At 46.0% G+C, this 23268-nt stretch overlaps 1 protein-coding gene across 1 annotated transcript in view; it reads left to right on the top strand.

The window, feature by feature from the left end:
* Window positions 1–23268, top strand: part of LOC147703688 (syntaxin-4-like) — a 288867-nt gene that overhangs the window by 51840 nt on the left and 213759 nt on the right. Inside the window, exon 2 of the mRNA XM_086932046.1 lies at window positions 10961–11074. Within this exon, the coding sequence (XP_086788172.1) occupies window positions 10961–11074 (114 nt within the window). The remainder of the gene's footprint in view (window positions 1–10960; window positions 11075–23268) is intronic.

Raw genomic sequence — 23268 nt, 5'->3', positions numbered from 1 at the left:
GATCGCGCTTTCAACCAAACATCCTAGACTTTAAAAAAAGAAATGTGCTATATATAATAAAATCATGCTCTGGGAAAGTGTGCCCTTCCCCTTTTCGTCGGAGGACGTCATCAAGGATGAAGCAGGAGGGCGTGGGAGAAATGGGGCATGAAAGGGCGAAGCTGGAGATGTGGGAGTAAGAGGGCATGCAGGGAATGAAGCAGGAGGGAGTGGGAGGGTGGGGCATGTAACCAGTTCAGGAGTCGAATGGAAGGGACAGGAGGGATAGAGCGGGCCTTAAAGCATCTACATTCTTATGGAGTGCTAGTTTAAAAGTTAAATATAAAAGTACCCCTGCAAGTGGGCGGCCAGTGGAAGGACACTGGCTGCAGGCAGATAACTGTCCTTCATCCAAGCCTCAATTAAGACCGGAAGAACTGCAGACGAAGGGCAAGAAGGAGGCACTGCCCAATGAGAAGCAAAGAAAAGATTGTGACATTGGCGCAAACCAGTGGTAAGTAAACGTAAGTAATAGCCTGTTCAAAGCTAGTTTTTAGGTGGTGGTTGTGTTTTTTGGTTTTTTTCTTAAATTTACAGAACTGTACAGGCAAAACCTTACCAAAAGCGGTATAATCCAGAGCTGAGACTGTCGATTAAAATCTTGTTTGTAGTCCTAAGTTAAGAGGCCCTTCTCAAAGAAAAAAAATAGCTAAGGAAGAGAGACCTGTATGAAAAGGCCTGTCCATCACCACCCCCTTTTCCAAAATCGATTTTGTCCACACTATGTGTGGGAGGGTATACTCAGACATGAGTCCCTTGCTCATTGCACCATCAGGATTCAAGCAAGCCGGGCCGACGACGGCTGTAATGCCAGAAACCGGTCCCCGGTAGCTTGTTTCCTTCCCAGTATAAGAATTGGCTTGGTAGTTTGGTTAGCCCTGTTCCCATCATGCACTGGGACAGGAACAGACTAATTTGCATGTAGCCAGGTTCTGAGCTGGGATGGTGCAGTGAGCTAAAAAACGGTGATGAATCAAGCCCTGATCTCTTGACTGGGTAAGCAGGGCTCGACAAATCTAAAAAATCTTACTTGACCTGCAGGTCGAGTGAGTAGACTTTTTTCTACTCGACCTAACAGCAATGCACTCGACCCACAAACTGATTGCATATGACTTTTTTTCAAAACATTTGCAGCGCCAACAACCCAAGAAAACGCTGGCCAACCAAATTAACAGCAAATTTTATTAATTTATCACCCAGTTACCTCCCTATGTGTGTATCAAAGTGATATCAAAGTTTTTCTAATACTACCCTTCTGAATGGATGCAAAGCGGTGGTGCAAACCCTAAGCAAACACAAAAATTCTCAGTACAATTTTAAGATGGTCTATGCATTGGCATAGGCAATAGGTCTCGCCTTTGGGACCTTATAAGTGTTTAACAAAATGCAACAGTTGATGTTGTTGCACCAAGGATATTTATTTGTGCTGCAATAAATACTTATAAGGTTCCAAAGGGAAGACTATGCTTGTAGGCACGGTTTGTTGGCCAGTGGGTAGTCAGTGAGCAAGCTCAAACCATTCGGGGGTCTCTGCAAGAAAAACAGTAAAATAATGGGGCAAAATTGTGCATTTGCAGCCCTTTATGTCAGCGAAACGAACTAATTTCTGAACATCTGCTACTCATAAGTTGCTTTGTGCAAGCTCACTCCTCAGTTAAGTCATGGAAATTTCCCAACTTTCACAACACAACTCACTCAGACTGCCCTCAGAATTGACTTGCACAAATAATACTGCATTTGCTCCTCGGTGCACGTGTGCCATTTTAACAGTTTGCTCTCTCATATGGGACAGCTTTCATTTTGGCACTGGACTAAGAACAAACCAGTTGTTCCGAATTCCCAAGACAGGATCAAGGTGGACTTACATCACAGCAATGCACCAACAAGATTAACAAAAGAAAAGGAGGCAAGGACCAAGGTCAACTTACCCACCACAGACACATGGGATCACCAGCGGGCCAGCTGCAACACTGCTAATCCAGGCAGGCACGCATATAACAGTTAAAAGTCTCCGGTCAGGCACAGTCACATAATGGAAAATCCTGCTCCCTAATAACCAGCATGCAGCAAAAATAAAAGCTACCAGATCTCTCTGATCTGGACACAACCGTAATCATTACCAAAACGTACTCCTGGCATTCAGAAATAGGCACTGACAAACCAATATACTCTAGTTTTAATGTGACATTGGGGGTCTACCCTGTGGATTCTAGCAGCACAGCTGAGGCTGTGTTCCCTGCAATTAATTGCGCCATCTTTGTGCGGAAACATCTACGATCATGTCGCTGAAGCTCACTCCCCCCTCCCACAACCTAATAACTCTGGGCCTAAACTTACTTTTTGGGGGGGAAACTGGGGCTGTGGTAATTAGCGGTCACACAATCAGTGAACAATCCACACCTTAGAGGTGATGAGTGACACTTACTTGCAAGCAAAATCAAGCAATGAAGGTGAGGGAAACATATAAATATTCACAAATTACAGCATAGTAAATTCACCACACAATGTTCTAATGCAACTTGCATATATCTGTTTAGATGGTTTGTGGGTAAAACAGATATACAAAACAAAGTCAGACAAATGTTGCAAATTAGAGACTCGATGTTAATAAGATTTCGAACACTGCCTTTGGAGACTGTCTTCTCTGCAATCTTGCTTTTTTCCCTGTCATCTTTGGTTACCCCTGTCCTATTCCCCACTACTTACAAGTACTTCCCACATTATCAGTTTTACAGTTGTGACAGCATAATGGCTGGAAAGCACAATGCAGTCTGTCGTTACTACAAGAGAATTGTTGCTTCTAGGAACAAAATCCTCTCTATACAATCTCCAAAATAAATACTAACTGATCTACAGAGGAAACTGAGGAGCTGCCTTGGAACGATTTATCTGCAAATCACGGTGGTAAAATCACTCTTAGAAATAACATTTTAATATTAGGGTGGTTGCAGTACTTATTCTGGGTCTATGCTTCCAAATCACACAACAGAAGTGCTTAACTAAGTCATCACATGCCCCCACTGTTACAATAGGGCGGCAGTCACTCTGCTCCTAAAGGGGTGCCTGAAGAGTAACTAAATGGAATTGTACAGCTCTGTGTCTGATAGAGGAATAAGCAACGCAGGGAAGGGAGACGCTGAAAAATATTAAAACAGGCATGCGAGAAGAGCAAATAAGGCCAACATTAAGTGTGTGCGTGGTACACTATGCATGATAAGCTCTGCAAGACCACGCACAAGCTGATGCAAAGCCTAATCACAGTAAAATCCTATGCAAATAAGGACAGCCTAATACATTACACTGCGTTTGAACACATCAAAAAGAGAATTAAAAAAACTGATTATGGGTACAAATTATAAGAGCAGTAACAGCGAGTCCTGGAGCGAACGGATATCATGCCTGTGTGTCCCCCAACCCAGCACCGTCAAACGCCACAGCCAACTATACGTAAAGACACTTTCTTAGTCAAAGTCCGAGGCAGTGATCTGGCAAGAAGCTATGGCGCCACAAAATTAATTAAAGAGCTTTGCATTTTTGAAGATCGAAGGATATTGTAAGTCAAAATGTTACTGAACCTACGTTTTTTGGGGGACAGAAACTGTTTAACTCGTGTGGTGTAATTAGTCAAGTAAGCTACTGAGGATTCCAGATTCTTTGCACTTTCACCCAAAATCTAAGCTTGTGCACTGTAATGAAAAAGTCCGATGCCTCAATTCGGGTCGAGGTCCTAAAACTCGTCAGTGACTACTGCATTTTGATACACCTGAAGTTGAAAAATAAGCATGTTTCATAGAAGGCTAGGAGACTCCCTTCTCTTGACCTGACCTGGAAAATGTGCAATTGGATATTCAAATTAAACGGCCCACAAGAGGTTTCTGCACATAAGGCCTGCAGCAAAACAATGTATAAAAACAGACTCGCCTCCAAATCGCCCTGCACGCTGTCCCGAATCCCGGCTCCACCGAAGAGAGCGTGGGTGGAGGAGTGCTGCGTCACTGCTTCACTTTAAGCAGCACAGTTTCTGGGGCAGGCCAGGGCCGTCATTGGTAGCGTTTTCGCGCGCTACAAGATTGACGGCCCTGGGACCCACAAACAATAGGCAGTGCACCACACCACCACCACTAAGTTAGGTGGTGCGTGCATGCTGCCCCCTAGAGCCCTCACCGTGCATCGCGTGCACTTGATACTAGAATGCCGTTGTTGCTGCCATTGTAATGCTGCCCCCTAGAGCCTTCCCCTGCTACTGCAGTGCCAGATAAGCACTCGCCAGGCCGGTCAAGTAGGCCTTGAAACTGACTCGCCCTTCAGGAAATTCACTCGCATTTGCGAGTGGGCGAGTACATTTTGCGACCCCTGGTAAGAGTATTCTGCATCATTCAGAAACTGTCCATCACCACCCCCTTTTCCAAAATCGATTTTGTCCACACTATGTGTGGGAGGGTATACTCAGGCGTGAGTCCCTTGCTCATTGCACCATCAGGATTCAAGCAAGCCGGGCCGACGACGGCTGAAATGCCAGAAACCGGTCCCCGGTAGCTTGTTTCCTTCCCAGTATAAGAATTGGCTTGGTAGTTTGTTTTGCCCTGTTCCCATCATGCACTGGGACAGGAACAGACTAATTTGCATGTAGCCAGGTTCTGAGCTGGGATGGTGCAGTGAGCTAAAAAACGGTGATGGATCAAGCCCTGATCTCTTGACTGGGTAAGAGTATTCTGCATCATTCAGAAACTCTGTCCATCACCACCCCCTTTTCCAAAATTGAAAAGGCCTGAGGTCCAGGAAGGCCTTCATGGTTTTTGATCCGATGAGTCCACCACAAGATGTGAGCCAACGTATGGAATGAGAATCTGTGTTCTCCTACCCTGACATCTGCCAGGAGGGGTTGTCACTACCCAGGACTAAGGAATGAGTTTCAAATGTGTATCACAGAATAGCTATAAAGGATGGTAGAATTAGGAGGTTTGCCGCATACCCTAGAAGGGGAGAACCAGGCCTGAGCGAGCCAGAAACAAGTTGCAAGTGTTAAGTGAGCCAGGCATCTTTGCTGCAGGAGAATATGTGGAATGGGGGCAATATGTGGAATGGAGGCAACATGTAGCCCACAGGGAATCTATTTTTGGAGGAAAACACCTACAGCCAAAGCCTCTGAATCAGATTGCCAGTTCATATTCTTCTGCAGCTATATATTGAGATAGGAAGTGAACCAATCCACTTCTAATGCACACCACAGAGTTGAGATTCTCTTAAGACATAGTTACTCACAAGCATTGGCCCAGAGGCCACAAAGTACGGTCGGTAGTGTGACTGAGGGCCGAAGTGATGCCATCAGGGTGGCGGTAGGGGGTCTGGGTGCGTCAGGGTTTGTCTAAGGAGGTCTAAAAACATGTTAAACGGGCAAGCATTTATTTGCAGATGAATGCTTGCCCGTTTATAAAAAAAAAAAACTAAATATTGGTGCCCACCAACTGAACTGCAGCTCGGGCTGCTGTTGACGGGGCGCATGTAAAGGTCAAGAGGGACGCAATCGGCCCCGGACCGTATTTTGAGTTTCACTGTCTTAAGATTTAATTCAGCTTCTAATCACTGGAATCTTGAAAATTATGAATGATGGGAGAACCAATCCCTCACAGAGTTGAAATTTCATTGAACGTACTCTGCATGGATCATAAAATTCCCTTAAAATAGAAGCTTCATAGATCCATAAACATTCTGTTCACTTACCAAGTGGTGATTTGAGCAGCAAAAGAAAGCTTTCAGGAGGTGAATGGCTTGCTAGTCTGCAGGACCTAGTAGAGTAAGGGAACTGGTAATATCGCTTAAATGGAGAAGACTCTCTCAAGATTGGCCTGCTCCATCAAGGAGAGGGCGGTGAAAGCTCGGACCAGGCAAATGTCAGTACAATGGCACGGCCAGATTTTCAGCTTTTTCCATAATTCGGGAAGAGAGGAGGAGGCTCTGCTGTGGAGTGGGATGTCATTCCATGCAGGAGATGTAAGGCAATGCCTGTCCTCCTGATCTGTTTCTGTGTATGTGTGCGACTAGGAGTCCTGCAGAGCAGTGGTGCAAGTAAGAGTCTTATGGAACTGAGGTGTATGGGTGGTTGGTGGAAGGAGAGAACGCTGTTCAGGTAGGTGAGGTCTAAGTTGTTTAGTGCCTTGAATTTGTGTGTGGGGAGGGTAAAATGAGCTACCAGAGGTGTGGTGTATGGTCTCTGTGAAGGGTTGTAATGAGTCTGGCTACTGAGTTCTGGATGGTTTGCAGTAGTCTGGTAAATTGCTTGTTGATCCTGATGTAGAGTGTGTTCCTGTAGTCCAACTTGCCAGAGACTAGGGCATGCCTGACTGTACTTCTGGAGTTGCTTGGGAGCCATGTGAAGATTTTCCTCCATATCTTTAAGGTGTGGAAGAAGGAAGCCGTGACAGTGTTGACTTGTGCTGTCAGGTCCAGTTTGCTGTCTCTGATTCTGAATTTCCTGGCATAGGAGCTGGGTGTGGGTCCAAGTTCAACCGGCCACCAGTTGAAGTCCAATGACTAGGTGTTTTTACAGAAGATCTCTACTTCAGTCTTGTCTGGGAACTTTAGAAGAGTTGTCTTTCATCCAGTGAAAGACTTTGGTCATGCAGGCGGGAACTTGTTTCTTATGTTGGGTTTCTTGTCCGAGAGGAGAATATAAGTTGTATATTGTCTGTCTTGTATACATGGATGACCATGGTCTGTGGGATCATGTATACTTTGAAGAGGGTGAGGCGGTGGGATGTCACCTGAGTCACTTCGCAGATGAGTTTGTCGACCTCTGATGAGTAAGGTGCCAGACTCCAAGCATGTTTTCTATCTGTTAAAACCGAGCAGATCCAGTGGAGAGCGGATCCTTGAGTGCCGATCTTGTGTAGGCGCCTGATGACCATGTATAATGCTGCATAGAGGTCAGGAGGATGAGGACTGCCTTGCCTCCTCTTTCAAGGGTCATAAGGATGTCTCTGGTGGCGACGATTGCTGTTTTTATATCTTGGTTGGATCTGAACCAGGACTAGGTAGCGTTGAGGAGATGGTCAATGACGTGCCGGTTGATGAGTTTCTTTAAGATCTTGACTGCGTTTGATTGGAGGGAGATGGGTCTGTAGTTGCCAGTTAGAGAGTGTGGCTGGATCAGTGGATGATTTTTTGAGCAAGGGTGTGATGGTGTCTGGTAATGTGACTGAGATCAATGAAGGCATTAAGGATGGTTGTAGGTGCTTCGCTGATCAGTAGGAGTCCTTTTGAAGATGTTGTGTTGGGGCAAGGGTCAGATGGGGCCCCTGATTGGATGGTCTTCATGGTAGTGGTGGTTTCAACAGTGGCGATGGCTGGCCTCAAGGTCACTTTTCGTTCTTCAGCTGTGAAGGGTTGAGTTGCAGCAGTGACTGGGTCCAATTGAGTGTCGAAGTTGCAGTACGTGGAGGTTATTTTTTTTATAGAAGGATTCCGTGAGCTTGTGCCAAAGGTCTTGCAAGGAGATGATGTTGCTAGATTTGGCAGGAGGCACAGTGAAATCTAACAGTGAAGATTTTAAGCACACTAAATGCAGAGTTTGGGCACACTGCCCAATAGAAAGAAGTCTTCAAAATAGATAACTATGTGGGCATCACAAGCCCTAGAGTAGATCACAAGGCCCAAATGAACGTGGCTAAGCACCCGTGGGAGAATGCAGACCAAAAAGAATTCAGAGGAACTGCCAAGTTAGTCTGTTACAATGGAACTTGAAAAATTGGCAATTAAGGGAATGAACTGAAATGGAGAAGTAGACGCCATTAAAGTCCAGACTTATCACCCAGATGCCTGCACACTAGTATGTCTCGGAGATAATGGACGAAAGTGTTCAGGGACTTTAGACCTATTGCTGTGTCAGGTCTTTGAGCTGCCATGCCGCCTCAGGGAGGAGCAAGGGTATGGCCTTCTTTTGCAGCAACTTGAGTACTTTCTGATTATGTAAAGTAGACTCATGTAATGAGAAGAGTAGTGGTGAAGAGAGGGTTTTCAGCTATCGGAGGATGCACTGAATGTTTTGTAGTACTCAGTGGTCTATTGCACTTTCTATCAAGAAAGTAAATAACCTTTTCAAGAAGATTATCTGCATACAGGCATGAGAATTAACTGCAGTGAATTAGAGTGCAATAGCATCTTGTAGATGAAATATTTTTTATCAAATCTAAAACATTGGCTGTAGTTTGGCCCTTGTGTGTAATGTGGCAAACACATTTTAGCTTTAACTGCCCGTTGATAATGTGTCTTTTCAACAGTTGGAGTTGCAGCATTTTGCACACTTGTGCAACCCACACTGAGAGCAAAGAGGCCTATCTGACTGTGTATCCAATATCCCATGTAACATGCAGGCACGAGTCTTCATTTAAGGATTGAAACTTAAAAAGGTTGTGTAGAATTATTAGTGCCTAAGGTGTATTTTGAATTGTCTAGGGACTGGGGTTCCCGACTGCCATTCTTACATACAGTAAAGTTTAAAAAAGATAACTTACAGGCATTTGACAAAAGATGATAAAGCTCTGGTCCCCCTGAAATAATTAGAAAGAAAAGCATAAACTGATTCATTTTGGTGAAGTAGGGAATTATTAGTGTAAGGTGCTAAATTGCAACACTGTTTTGCTTACAAGTCTCAACGGGAAATTGTCTCATCTTAATCAGTTACATGGAGGGCTGGATTGATCTAGCTAAAAGTATGTAATTTGTTGGCGAAGAGCTGTTGCAATCCATTATTACTCCCTTTGAATAAATACATAAGACATTATTTTAATTATGTCAAAAGACCATCCTTACAGTAGCCCCAGTTTTATGTGTCATAATTGTCACACTCTATAAAACAAGAATTTACAATGCAACAGTCTCGCCTTTGCTAAAGTTAGAGCTATTGGCATTGTAAATGACAAACTTTATTTATGTGTTGGTTTTGAAAACGGATAAATAAATGGCATTGTCATTTACAATGCCAATAACTTAATCTCTCGCAAATGCGACACCTATTGCATTTGCGCACACACACACACACTTACACACACACACACACACACTTACACACACACACTTACACACACACACACTTACACACACACACACTTACACACACACACACTTACACACACACACTTAACTTGCACATGGAATCCCAAGTACATGGGGTTCACATAATAGCATAACTTCCAATTTAGTTTTCAGCGGTGTCTGCTGACACAGTGAAAAGGGGTCTGGTCATATTTAATATTCACATGGCTTGGTGCACTGTTGCTGTGATTCACCCTATGCATGGGCAGCATTCCAATATCTGCTTTGAGGGCATGTTTGATGCGCTATCCAGGTTATGGAACAGGTCAAATCATTGCCAGGGACACCTAGGCCTCTCCATACAAGCTATATTAGTGTGATGCCAGGTCGAAAAAAAGAATGTCAGGTTACTCATGCAGACTGGCTCTCTGGCAGGTATACATGCCCATTTACTAAGCAGGGTACATTTCTGTCTCTTGGAGGGGATTGGAAATAGTATACTCTAGAAGGCTGGTGTTTGACAAGGTGTGTTGCATTGCTGTGGGAAGGAGATTGTTCTGATTCTGTAACAATAAGTGAATGTAAGTTCCAGTTCTTGATTGAACTGGTTTCGTAACCCCATTAACAGAAAAAGGTCTTAGTCCTTTTCTCTTTCGCTTTCCCCCTACGCAAACAAATTCTCTTTGATCCGTACTCTTTTACGTGTCCTCTGTTTAAATCCTTTACAGCCTTTTAGGCTTTTATTCCCTTCCTCTGTCTTTAGTCTGCTTTCTTTGGGCCTTCCTCTCAATCACAGTTTTTGTCTTTTTTCCATTCTTGTTCGTCAAACATATCATCTTTTCTTTATGCCTGCGTTCCCTTTCACACCAAACTGCCATCTCTTGCTTCGACCTCCACGTACCTTGTTTGCTTTTTTCCCCTTTTGAAATAGTTTTAGGTTTCCGACTAGTTGAAAATATGTAGGAGTATGTGTATATGTGGTGCAATTTACTATCCGTAAATCGCTGGAGCTCTGAACCAGAGCTAGATCCCACAATATGAACAGTGGTTTACAGCTGCGCAGGTCATCTGCAAATTTTGGTGTGTTGGGAGTAATGCTCCTTGAAGAGATGGTGGGGAGGTTTCAGTTTCTTCCTGGGATCAAAAAGGCACAGAGGGGTTCTGGGTTCAAGGGCATACTGTTCCAGATAATGGGTGAAACAGTAAACTGTTCTTGGGTCTACCAGCCTTGAAGTTTCAGCCACTGTCCAATCTATTCACAAACTACTGAGTTACTGATTGGCAACTGTATACTCGTGGGTTTGTCGAGTGATCTGTTGTGGACTTCATCTATTCAGCAATATCTGAAGGATTCACAATGGGATCTAGGTTTATGTACTTTCCAGATGAATGGTTTATATGTATTCTAGATTTCATCCCCTCTTAACAAGTAGTAATTCTGCATGAACTGCTCTGTTGATTTTAAACACCCTAGACATTCAACTCCTCACTAAATTTGCACCGGGGCTTACTCCTCAATGCATCCCAATCCTAACCACTGTTTATCTGATACAACTCTGGGCTCAGCATACCGCTGTCAAATTAACTTTGTACTCCTTTGGAAGAACCCTTTCTATTGCAACTCTGGATCCTCACACAACTATGCCACTTCACTTAAGGCCAACATTGCAGCACGCTTTGCTGTTCCTGGACTGAGAACACACTGCCTCACTGCAACTCATTCTGGACCTGCAGTTCCATACTATTTTAAGACCGGGACCATCTCACCGTTCACCCATTGCACACCAGTCCAGACTGGCAGAACGCCCACTTATACCGTTTTAGAACCCTGACACAGATCTACTTATTCTTGTCTCTGCATCCTGACTGATTGCATGTCTTGGTCTTTCAGGTGGATGATGACTCTGATGATGATAACAAGGAGAAAAGGACTCTCTTGGAACAGAAAGGCTCCGGCGATAAAAAAGGCACCCCAAATCCTGACGATGATCTTTTCTTCCAAAAGGTATGTGTTATAATGGCAATGGTAGCTTATGGTAAACTAAAACTGACTGAGCTGAAGAGCAAAAAATGTTCTCTATCATCAACATGCTTGCATTAAGAATGCTTAGCCCGAGGGAGGTTGGGCCTTTTTAAATGTCCGATCTCTACTTGAGAACTTAATGTGGCCGAAAAATGTCTCCACTTGTTATTGGTAAGCTTGCTCTGCTAATCGTTGCTAGACATAATAGCTTACGGTTCATTCCAGTAAAAAGTGGCTAGATTTATTTGTCTTGACCATTTAAATGAAAAATATTATATTTGACCAGAATAAGCCTATAGCCTTAGTTGAAGAGACCGGGTGTTTCCAAGGGTCTTTGCTCAGAAACCCATGTGTTCACTGGTATGACTACTTGAATTTAACAGGCCTCCATTTAAAATAGCTTTGTCGAACATTAGTGTTTTTTTCCATATGTAAAGCTTCTATTTTGTTCCTAACTCCACCTTTAAAATCCTAGGGTACTTTTCAATACAAAATGTGTTTTTCATGTCTTTTTTTTCTTTATTTTCTTCTAATAATTTTCTCTTGTGTTTTATTTTGAGATTAAAGTTTAATTTTCTTTTTAGTGTTACCGTATGCTATATTTATAATGACTTGCATTTTGACAGTGCAGGTGTCTAGGGTGGGCTCATGTCTGTGCACTGGAGTGATGTCATATTTCGGCCACTGAGCTAGATCAGACTGAAGTCACCATAGGATCTTGGTGATCGTGTGTGGCGTTGGAGCAAGATGCTGCTACCACAGTGTGACTTAACTCCAGTCACATGATTTCCAGCTATCCAGAAACACCTGGAGCTGAATTGCTGATATGACTCATGCCCCTATTTTTAATGGTGAGACCCAACTGTGGGTCTAGTATGCCAAACATGCATGCTCCACAGCATAACTGAGTTAGCCGTGCTGGAGAGAGCATGGCAGGAAAAGCCACAGATGAAACCAACAAAAGTTTCTCTGCACGTCCTTAAAGGTATGCTGAGGGTAACTTTGACGTCTTCCTACTGCACATGTCCTCAAAGCAGCACTGAAGGCCCTAGTAATGTGGTTGCAGTCGCAGAAAATAATTTTCGATGTGAAATGAAATGTCTTCAGATGTATTTTTTGTTGTTGTAAGAACCCTCTTTCGTCAGCAGTAGCCACATTTTTGCAAATTGTACAAGAATCAAAGTATGAAAGCAGAAAAGTGATATAATTAATTGCACTGTGACTGACCCGAACTTCATGGCACACTTTCTTTAATGCAATTTGGCGATCCCACTATAAATTGAATTTTCCTGAACTGGAATATGTTGCGGGATTACTTCCTGTATCCTGGGGTGCGCAGGACAGTGATGCATTTCCTTGTGTTTCATCAATAAAACTTTATTTGGTTTTTGGCAAACCATAAAAGTCACAGATAAAAACAAGTTACAATGCGTACATTTGAAACCTGGGTTTCGAAAAAAGCAACTTAGCATACTTAGAATTCATGAGGACACGTCAAGGCCGTCCAGATCAAATCATTTAAAATTAATTATCATCAATCAAAGACAATAAGACGATACTCATTCGGTTATATTTAAATATGTCCATTTTTGTTAATTGTTTTAGGCGTGACACAGAGCCCTGAAAGCAAACAGTTTTTTTAAAGTGTGTAGTACCTTTACCCAGCGCCAATAGAATTTCAGACATGACATATAGCCTTAGAAACAGACATTTGTTAAAGTGCAAAGTGCCTTTTGAAAGTGCCAGAAAAGAATTAAAGTTCTCCAAGATTGAGAGTGATCTGTTTGGACAGATTAAAAAAATATAACTTGATATAAAATCTTAAAAATTAAAGCAATCATTTTCCAACTAGGCTCCTTCAGCGAATTGCAGCAGGGATAAATCCATGTCATTTCACAAGTAAATTCTCTTTGAAGTAGCCGAAGCTGGAATAGAGCCAGCCTGCAATTTCTGATATTCAAGACCTTCAAAAGTGGTATAATGAATACCCTGCGTGGTTTGTCCTAAAGTTGACAAAAAAACGGAAAATGCAGCCTGTTTTGACATGAGTTACAGTCACAGGGACAGGGATCCACATGGGCATTGTGATATGTTTTACTGGGGAACAACACCAGAATGTGAGCAATGCCAAGTCTAAATCTTAAAAGATAAAAAGTTTTAGACTGGCTAAAAGGGTACAGAAGATATGGCTCAAATCCTTTATTTGTGACCAAAGCTGAATAAGTGGCCACATGCTTTTTACCAGCCTCCACAAATTCTCTAGGCTCCATTAAGATATTTAAAAATTCTCTTTAATTGGGGTGTCGTAACGGAGGTAATAATGCCTCCCTATGAGGACCAACCGTATCCTAACATAGCCAAGCCACAGTTTTTTATGTACATGGTCACACTTTAAGCAGTCATGAATTATTGCTCGATAAAGGGCCGGTTCTTCATTTACCCAGATTGAGCGCCATAACATGATTGGGGTAGTTTGTATGCGATCTTGCAGAGGAATTTGCCCTAATTACTTATAACAAATAACGGAGGGAAGGCTGGGTGGTCAGACATTAATCTTCTGAGGAAGACATTTTCAGTAGTTTGTGACGTTGATTGGTTACAGACACCCGCAACCCGTACAGCACCAGGCATTATAAATGTTAAGGCGGTACTTAATTGGTTTAGACCCAAGCCTCCTACTGAACCTGGATAGGGCTTCAAACGTTTTTTCAAAGCTCCTTCTCCTGACTTCTATGAAATGGGCCTCGCTCTCTGAAGTGGTGGAACACAGCAAACATTTCCAAAGGGCGGTCGTTCCTAGAACCGATTCACAAGTGATACTAACAGTGGACGCATCACTCACCGGATGGGGAGCGCATATGGACAAATATACAGTGCAGGGAAAATGGAGTGTACAGCAAAAAAGACTGCACATCAATTATTTGGAACTACTAGCAGTATTTCTAGCATTAAAAGCTTTCCAAATGCAAATACTCAACAAGGCAGTCCTGATCAGAACAGACAACATGACTGCAATGTAGTATATTCAAAAACAGGGGGGGACACACTCTCTCCAACTATCCAGACTAGCACAGGACATTTGGAGATGGGCCATTCCTCAAAAGATCTATCTGTTAGCCGAACACCTACCAGGAGTTCAAAATCAGATAGCAGACATCCTAAGCAGAGAGTCAGAACAAGTACACGAATGGGAACTGCACAACCAAATACTGCAGCCATTCTTCCAAAGATGGGGACAACCAGAGATAGATCTCTTTGCCACCCATCAGAACGCAGAATGCCAAAACTTCGCATCCAGGTACCCACACCACCGGTCTATTCATAATGTACCATCTGCAGCCCATATGCCTCGAACGGAATATGCTACTTACCAGTATGCATCTGTTCTTGGCATAGAGGGCTGCAGAGTGGTACATGCCCTCCCAGCCTCCCCGGAAACCCGTGTCTGTTCCAACACTATCTTATTTAGATACTTACATGGGCATTTCTATCTGTATTCTATCATACTACTCCATCTAACCCTACTATGGCAAAACAATCTAAGGATGGAGCCGATGCCCATGTGCACTAGCACCCAAAGGAGGAGTCGCCAGTCTACAAAAGACTCCAAGAGAAAAACAAGTGCAATCATCCGAGCCCAACACCAGATAGCGATCTATTCATAATGTACCACTCTGCAGCCCTCTATGCCAAGAACAGATGCATACTGGTAAGTAGCATATTCCTTCCCCGCCACCATGACGTGTGACTTGGCAGTATTATTCTTTAGGCCCAGCTCACTCATGAATTAATTAAATCTGTTGACAAGGGATTGCAGCCCCACACCTGTTCTTCAAATTAATACACAATCATCTGCATATAGTAATGCAGGGAGATTTCTTTGCCCCACCCTTGGCACGCCAATCACCCCTTCATTCAGGAAACTCTCCAGATCATTTATGTACAGACAGAAGAGGAAAAGGGCTAGCACACACCCTCGTCGGACGCCACAGTTAATTTTAAGCGGCGATGACCATTCTCCTTTTGCCCCCTATCTCACTCTGCCCGTCACATTGCAGTGCATCTGTGCTAAAAAGTGAATCGAAAGGGGGGGGGGGACACCAATGCTCATTTCTAACATCCTTTACCATAATTTCCTTCTCACGACACAGTCAAAGGCCAAAGTAGTATCGATGAAGCCGAAATATAAACTTGTTTTTAGGTTTCGCCTGTCGAAAGCTGCGCAAGCAGTGTTTCGCGCAGGCGAAATCTTTTGGTTTGCAGTATGTGGGCTTTGTCCTGCCTCGGTCTTCCATTGGCTAGCTCCATAAATGGAGGCTAGCCATTGGAAGAGAGAGGCGTCCGTCATTCTGCGAGGCACCTCGTGGGCGTTCCGGCGATTTTTATTTTTTTTTTTTTTTTTTTTTTTTTTTTTGTTCTTATCCAGCCCCTTTTAGCACGTCATTGCGGCGGTGGGCGTGTTTATTTTTTTTACAGCTTTGTTTTCCACCATTTCGGAAGTGTCCTTTGCAGGGGTGGGTTGCGCGATGTCCCGCTGTCCGTCCCGCCCCCCCTCCCGCTATCCGTGTGCCCGTTCCTGCCCCCCCTCCCGCTGTCTGTGTGCCCGTTCCTGCCCCCCCTCCCGCTGTTCGTGTTCCCGCCCCCCTCCCGCTGTCCGTTCCGCCCCCCCCTCCCGCTATCCGCGTGCCCGTAGGTGCTCGTTTAATACATGAAGTGGAACTTGCTTTTATAGCTTCATGTTGCGGCAACGGGGATCGCCAAATAAGTAATACACTACAGTCACAAATATACTTGCGCATCTTCTGACTCTAGTGCACTGTATAAATCTTAGAAACACTTAAACTTCTCTCCCCAAAAGTATGTTTTCCAGCAGCCCCCGGACAGACCCCTTCGCTGCCTCTGTTGACAGTGTGAGGAAAGGAATGCCGGCTCTCGGGTTACAACAAAAGCCTGTAATATCACCAGCGCCGCCTGGAATGGCTCTGCCTGCAGGGGGTGTGCTCTGGGATGGGGCGTTTCCTCAAAGGCTAGTGAAAGCTGCCAGGAGAAAGTCGGGCCGAATTTCTGCAAGACGGGTCGTACATACCAGGAGCACCTCAGAGCATGCCGGTCCGCGAGCTCAGGACAAGACAGGAAAGTGGACATTTCCAGACGGCAAAAGAGAGCTGGTGAAAGAGAAGGTAGCTGCAGAGGGACCGTGAGCTGCTCAACGTAAGTGCCCCTGGACCATTCAAAGCTTCTGACTGCATGTGGAATGGGGGTGCCTTTGTCGTCCTTTATTCAAAATCGTATTTTTGGGGGAGAGTTGCGATTGCTGACGGGCTCACGTGTTTTATAAACTCAGCTTCTAGATCTTTCAAACTAACTATCTTAAAAAAAGTATAAAACATTTTACAAGCAAGCATTTATTTTTAGGGCTCTTTCTGTCACGGACTGGAAGCTCGTAGCACTAAATAGCACATGCTACTTTTACCCAATGCACCAACTAGGATTCGAACCTTTGACCTTCGGTTTGCACACACAGACATGGGGAATGTTTGCATCAATCCACGGATCCATTTTAGCTGCTGGTTTTCCAGATTCAGATGAGAGCCACAGTAGCTCATATTCTGTTCAGAGACAGATGGGCTGGGGAGTCCGGAGAGCAAGGGATAGTTCCGGCCGACATGCGGCGTCCTGTCCAGCGCGGGAGGGTGCGCCACCATGGCACCCTGGCATCCACCCCCGCAGCGAGCCCTGCTCTGGCTCACCTTTGGGATCCTGTGCTGCGCGCCCAGACCGGTAAGGGGGCAGCTGATGGCGGGTGGTGGCCCGGAGCACTGCTGTTAGGAGGTGCTAGTTTGCCGACTCTGAACTGCCTCTCCAGTGGCATCCGGGCTGTACAATGTGTTGTTGGTGACTCTGAGCAAGATGTAAGGGGGGCAGAGTGGCATATCGTGATAGTGCCCTCAGAGGTTGTCATTAAGACCGGCTCGCATCATGTGCAGAATGTAACCCTGGGTTTGGCATCATGGCCCCCTGGCAGAATTCAGAGGTGTTTAAAGGAGAGGATGGAATGTACCAAGTGCTTTCATGACTTGTCATTAAGTTGAAATGGCATGCCCAAAGTAAGCATGGGTTTGAATGAGGGCACCATGGCATGTGCTGGGTATTCCTCTGAGGTAGGCATTACGTGCTGAATGTGTCTTTCCAGTTGACATAAGGTAGGAAGCCACGTGCTGCGTGTTACTCTGAGGTTGCCATTAAAGAGGAATGGCATACGAAGAGTGTTTTCTGTGTTTGACATGAGAGTAGGCTGGCATGGGCTGAATGTGTCTGCGTGGCTGCCATAAGGGGCATGTGCTGATGGCGTCTTTGCGGTTGGTGTTAAGATTGTGTCACTTGGAATAGCCACAGGACCGGCTGGTATGTGATGAAGGTGACTCTGGGGGTGGCATCATGACACCGTGGCATTTGTTGAGCGTGACGTGGCATCAAAACAGGATGAAGTGAACTTTTGGAGTTGGCATAAGGGAAGCCAGGCCTCTGCTGAGGATCCTTAAGGAGTTGGAATGGGCTGAGCATGTCATTGTGGTTGGCAGCTCCATGGAACGGTGTGCATTAAAATGCGTACATGGTACCTAGAATGGCATTAGAACAAAATGTCACCAGATGTTATGGTTCTGATGCTGACATCATTGTGTTTGGCATGGAACAGACTTGGGTGTGCAACATGTTGCCCTGAGTTTCACGTCATGACATCATGTGACGCATTATGGGCGTTTAAGGGGCATTTTAACTAGGCAAGGAGGAAATGTGCCAGGTGTGTCACAGGTGTGAGCTACGTATTAAAGGTAATGTCGAGTGTTTCTCTGACGGTGGTACAAAGGTGGGATGACGAACTGAGTCAATCAATCAGTCAAATAACTTTATTCGCATTTAGTAATTGCATAAAAGTACAAGTAGTTATCACAGTACGAATTGATCAAGGAATAATTCAAAACAGTTAAAAATTAATTGTATACATTTTTCCTTTTAAAAGAGATCAACATTTATATGCATCCACATTACTGGAGCAAGCGGCTATACATTTATGAGAGGAATATTTGCAGTAATCAATTTATGATGGCAACACCCTCACGTGTGGTTTGTTCAGAATAGCCAAGCACTGGAAACCTGGCTGTGCTTTCTTCCCTGCCCCCTGGCTGTGCTTTCTTCCCTGCCCCCTGGCTGTGCTTTCTTCCCTGCCCCCTGGCTGTGCTTTCTTCCCTGCCCCCTGGCTGTGCTTTCTTCCCTGCCCCCTGGCTGTGCTTTCTTCCCTGCCCCCTGGCTGTGCTTGCTTTCCTGCCCCCTGGCTGTGCTTGCTTTCCTGCCCCCTGGCTGTGCTTGCTTTCCTGCCCCCTGGCTGTGCTTGCTTTCCTGCCCCTTGGCTGTGCTTGCTTTCCTGCCCCTTGGCTGTGCTTGCTTTCCTGCCCCTTGGCTGTGCTTGCTTTCCTGCCCCTTGGCTGTGCTTGCTTTCCTGCCCCTTGGCTGTGCTTGCTTTCCTGCCCCCTGGCTGTGCTTGCTTCCCTGCCCCCTGGCTGTGCTTGCTTCCCTGCCCCCTGGCTGTGCTTGCTTCCCTGCCCGTGCTTGCTTCCCTGCCCGTGCTTGCTTCCCAGCCCCCTGGCTGTGCTTGCTTCCCAGCCCCCTGGCTGTGCTTGCTTCCCAGCCCCCTGGCTGTGCTTGCTTCCCCGCCCCCTGGCTGTGCTTGCTCCCCCGCCCTCTGGTTCCCCTTCCCCTCGCTGTAAGTGCTTCCCTGCCCCCTCGCTGTAAGTGCTTCCCTGCCCCCTCGCTGTAAGTGCTTCCCTGCCCCCTCGCTGTGCTTGCTTCCCTGCCCCCTCGCTGTGCTTGCTTCCCTGCCCCCTCGCTGTGCTTGCTACCCTGCCCCCTCGCTGTGCTTGCTACCCTGCCCCCTCGCTGTGCTTGCTTCCCTGCCCCCTCGCTGTGCTTGCTTCCCTGCCCCCTCGCTGTGCTTGCTTCCCTGCCCCCTCGCTGTGCTTGCTTCCCTGCCCCCTCGCTGTGCTTGCTTCCCTGCCCCCTCGCTGTGCTTGCTCTCCTGAGTGTGTGTGTGTGTGTGTGTGTGTGGCTCTGGGTGTGTGTGTGTGTGTGTGTGGCTCTGGGTGTGTGTGTGTGTGTGTGTGGCTCTGGGTGTGTGTGTGTGTGTGTGTGGCTCTAGGTGTGTGTGTGTGTGGTATTGCTGTCTGCTGAGCTAGTCCGTAGGGTACAATAGGTCTCACATTTGCGAGAGATTAAGCTGATGGCAATGAAAATGACAATGCCATTTATTTATTTGTTTTCAAAACCAACACATAAATACAAATTTTGTCATTTTAATGGCAATAGCTCTAACTTTTCCAAAGGCAAAACCATTGCATTGTAAATGCTTGTTTTTGTTGCCATGGTATATTTGCTTATTTCCATGTGGAGGTTTAGGCACTGCTCCACAGTGCCCAAACCTCTTCTAAAACCATATTGAATGTCCAAAAGTGCCCCTTTTCAGCTATCAATGTTTCAAGGCGGTCGAGAAGAACCCTGTCCATCAGCTTACATGTAATATCAATCAAGGATATAGGGCAATAACATTTAGGGTTCGACCTATGTCCCTTTTGAAAAGAGGGACAATTATTACTGTTTACCAGGATTCTGGAGGACCTGTAACTGCGACGCCGCTTAGAATATTAGTTAAAATGGGAAGCCATAAATCAGGTTTGCCAGGAAGAGATCGGCCAGTAAGCCATTGGGACCTGCTGCCTTTTATTTCTTGGTCAAGCTGAGTGTTTTTGTAACTTCCTGGATTGTTGGTGGACCTAGCTTTGTCGCAGGCCCTGTTGCATAATTGTCAGTCTATGAGGCCAGTAGAGACCTCACCACTATAAATTGTGTAAAAATGGGCAACCCAGTCATTATACTTATACTTGTATTCAATGCACCGATTGCTACCTCATATATTTCTGGCTGCTCACTTTTGTCATTTTTTGACTAATGCTGCCTTTTGTTTGCACCAGTATTTTGGTCCGTTATATCTTTAATATTATACTTTTATGTGTATACTGTACAGTATTATAAGCTGCACCCATCGCACTTTCTTATTCATGTATTGCATTGATCGCTACCTCACATATTTATATACATTAGTATAAGCTACACCCATCTCAATTTTTTTTCTGTACTGCACTGATCGCTACCTCACATATCTATATACACTTTTTGTAAGCTGCGCCCATCTCTTTCTATTCCTGTAAGCTGCACCCATTTCACTTTTTATTCCTGAATTACACCAACAGCTACCTCTTATATTTTGGTTATGCTGGTTGATCACTAGTGCCACTTTTGTACTTTGTAACCTCATATATTTTGATTGCTCACTAATGTCACTAATGTCACTTTTGATTCTGACTGCTACCTCATATACTCAGTCTGCTCACCATTGTCACTATCGTTACATGTAATTTGTTGTTTGCACTTGTTTTTTTGCTCCTGTTATCATTATTGTACACCCTCCTACGCCTACCTCTACCCAACATGGATCTCATCGGCAAACACACATATAAAATCATCTACCCACCACTACCCAACAAAAAAGCCGCTAAGCGCTTTAAACATAACTTCCTTAGGACCCACCCTGAAACCCCTTTGTCGACACCTATTTCTCATCGGTGAATGGATCCATGAATATTGACATCATCTTCCACACCACACGAAGCGTCCAATGGAGAAAAGTGTTCTGCACCTTACTCACCGTCTCCTCTACCAGGAAATCCGCTCATGGCTCAACACTCCATCACACCATCTCAACTCTTCCCAGGCAGAACCACCATCACTATCTACAATAACGGGATTGTCCTAATTCAATCCACAGACAGGAACCTGGAACTACTAGACAACATGTTCCCCACCTTCAAACAGCACCTCTCCAATCCACGGACCCCCACTCACAGCATCCCCATTCCTCTCATCCCTAACCGCACACCCTCCAATCACAACCCAGCTAACATAGCTCAGCCCCAAAACGACACGCACCTCTCCGCTACCCCCAGCACCTTAATAACCCACCCACCTTCTGTAGCTACCCCACACTCCTTAATCACAGACATAGATCTCTCCCCCTCTACCCCCTGCACCTTAATCACCCACCGACCTATTGTAGCTTCCCCACACCTCTCAATCACAGACATAGACCTCTCCCCCATATACACCAGCCGCACCCCATCACAGCTGAGGAACATCTCACAGCTCTCCCCTCCCCAATCCGCGGTAATCAGTCACCCTCCTGATCATACTTCCCATTGCATACCACCCGTTCATATCCCCCAAATTCCCCCATGCACTAGCGAAGATCACCCCCCTTTGCGCACTCCCGTTATCCCCACCCTCCTCACCCCCCACCACACAACCTCCGCGAACGTCGCAGATGCTGCTGTAATCGATCACCCATCCGATCTCACTTCCCCACACCCCTCATGCATTGGCGATTATCATCCCCTTTCACACATCACCATTACCCCCACCCTCCTTATTCCCCACCCCATTCCTCACACAAGTCGCGCAGAACCCACCTCCACCACCTTGAGCATACCTCCCGCGTCCCGCGACATGACCAACCCTCACCCTCTCTCCCCCCCCCCCCCCCCCACTCTCTCTCCCCACTACCCCACCCCATCGGCCAGACTCGCGGAACACTCCACCTCCCTCAACATAACCCCTTATCCTTTATCCCCTCCCATTCTTAGCCCTCACCCCCCTATTGTCACTCCTTCCCTCTCCAGTCTACATTCATCCCTCAACTCACCCACACCGCCTACCACAAGCGCCATCACTCACGCTATCAACCGCCCCCTGTCCTCATCCCCGACCCCGGTTCACAAACTCTCTCATCCTTCGAACGCTACCCCACCTACTCGGACCGCAGAGCCCTGCTCCATCGCGCGCACATCCCGTCACATGCGATCCAGTTCCCACCCCATTACCCGACTCAAACACTCACCCACTGCTCTCACTTCCAATTCCATCCCCAATCCAATACTGGACATGATCATCTCCACCCTCCTACAAGTCAAGGAAGAGCTCCACAACATCAAAGAACTTCTTCTCACACACCCCAGGCACCCACTACCCTACACTTCCCCGCCCAACAAGGACTCCATTCGCCCCTCAAACCGTTCCACCCTGCTCTCCCCGCGCTGGCCCTCTATCCCTGATCGCAAGGCCACCGGCCGTCCCCGTCGCACCCTAAACACCCTTTCGGGCCGAGACTTACACAATCTACTCTGCTCCTATGGCCCAGGTCCCACAAAACGCTCACCCACAACACACCTCCCCATACCCACGATTCTCACAAATCCCCTCAGGCCACCCACACTGAGCGACAGAAGTTCTGTCCCTTGTAATCTCAAAAATATCCCCCTCTCCTTAGAACATTCTCCCACCCTCCTCACCCCTAGACTAAAGTGTATCCTGCTCAACTGCAGATCGGCCCGGAGACACTCCTCTGGCATCGCGGAGCTCATCTTATCAAGGGGCATTGATCTAGCCATTCTGACTGAAACGTGGTTAACTGAAACATCCACACCTATAATGGACATACTAGTCCCCCCCAACTATCGCATTATTAGACTCGACAGGAATGGCAAGACGGGCGGGGGAATCGCATGCATCTACAGGAGCAACCTAGCTGTCACTGAAGGCCCCTCCCCCTCCGCCTGCGAACTCATCTGCCTTGAGATTACTAGTGAGGGCAAACCTGTGTGCTCCCTTCATGTTATTTACCACCCACCCGGTGACAACTTTATCTTCTCCCAACAACTAATGGACACGATATCCACCAACGCCGGTCGACAGCTCAATCAAATTTACCTGGGAGACTTCAACCTCCACTGGAATGACCAGAAAGACACTGTGGTGAAGAGCCTTAAGACTTTCCTCGACGCGCTTGACCTCACCCAAATCTGCAACGGTCCGACACATGAAAAAGGCTCTATCATTGACCTTATCATCGCCAAAGTAGACTCTACCCAACTAGTCGCAATCGAACCATGTGACTGGTCAGACCACCACATCATCACCTTCTTCATCAACGAAAAAGTCAAACTTAACCCGGCGCAACCTGCCAAAACCAAGATTTGGAAGAGGGACCTGAAGAACCTTAACCCAAAGTCCTT

Source organism: Lissotriton vulgaris, chromosome 7 (genome assembly GCF_964263255.1).
Source record: "Lissotriton vulgaris chromosome 7, aLisVul1.2, whole genome shotgun sequence".
In the NCBI taxonomy this organism is placed as follows: domain Eukaryota; kingdom Metazoa; phylum Chordata; class Amphibia; order Caudata; family Salamandridae; genus Lissotriton; species Lissotriton vulgaris.
Note: the sequence above shows the minus strand (reverse complement) of the source record. Positions and strands in the feature narration are given on the sequence as shown.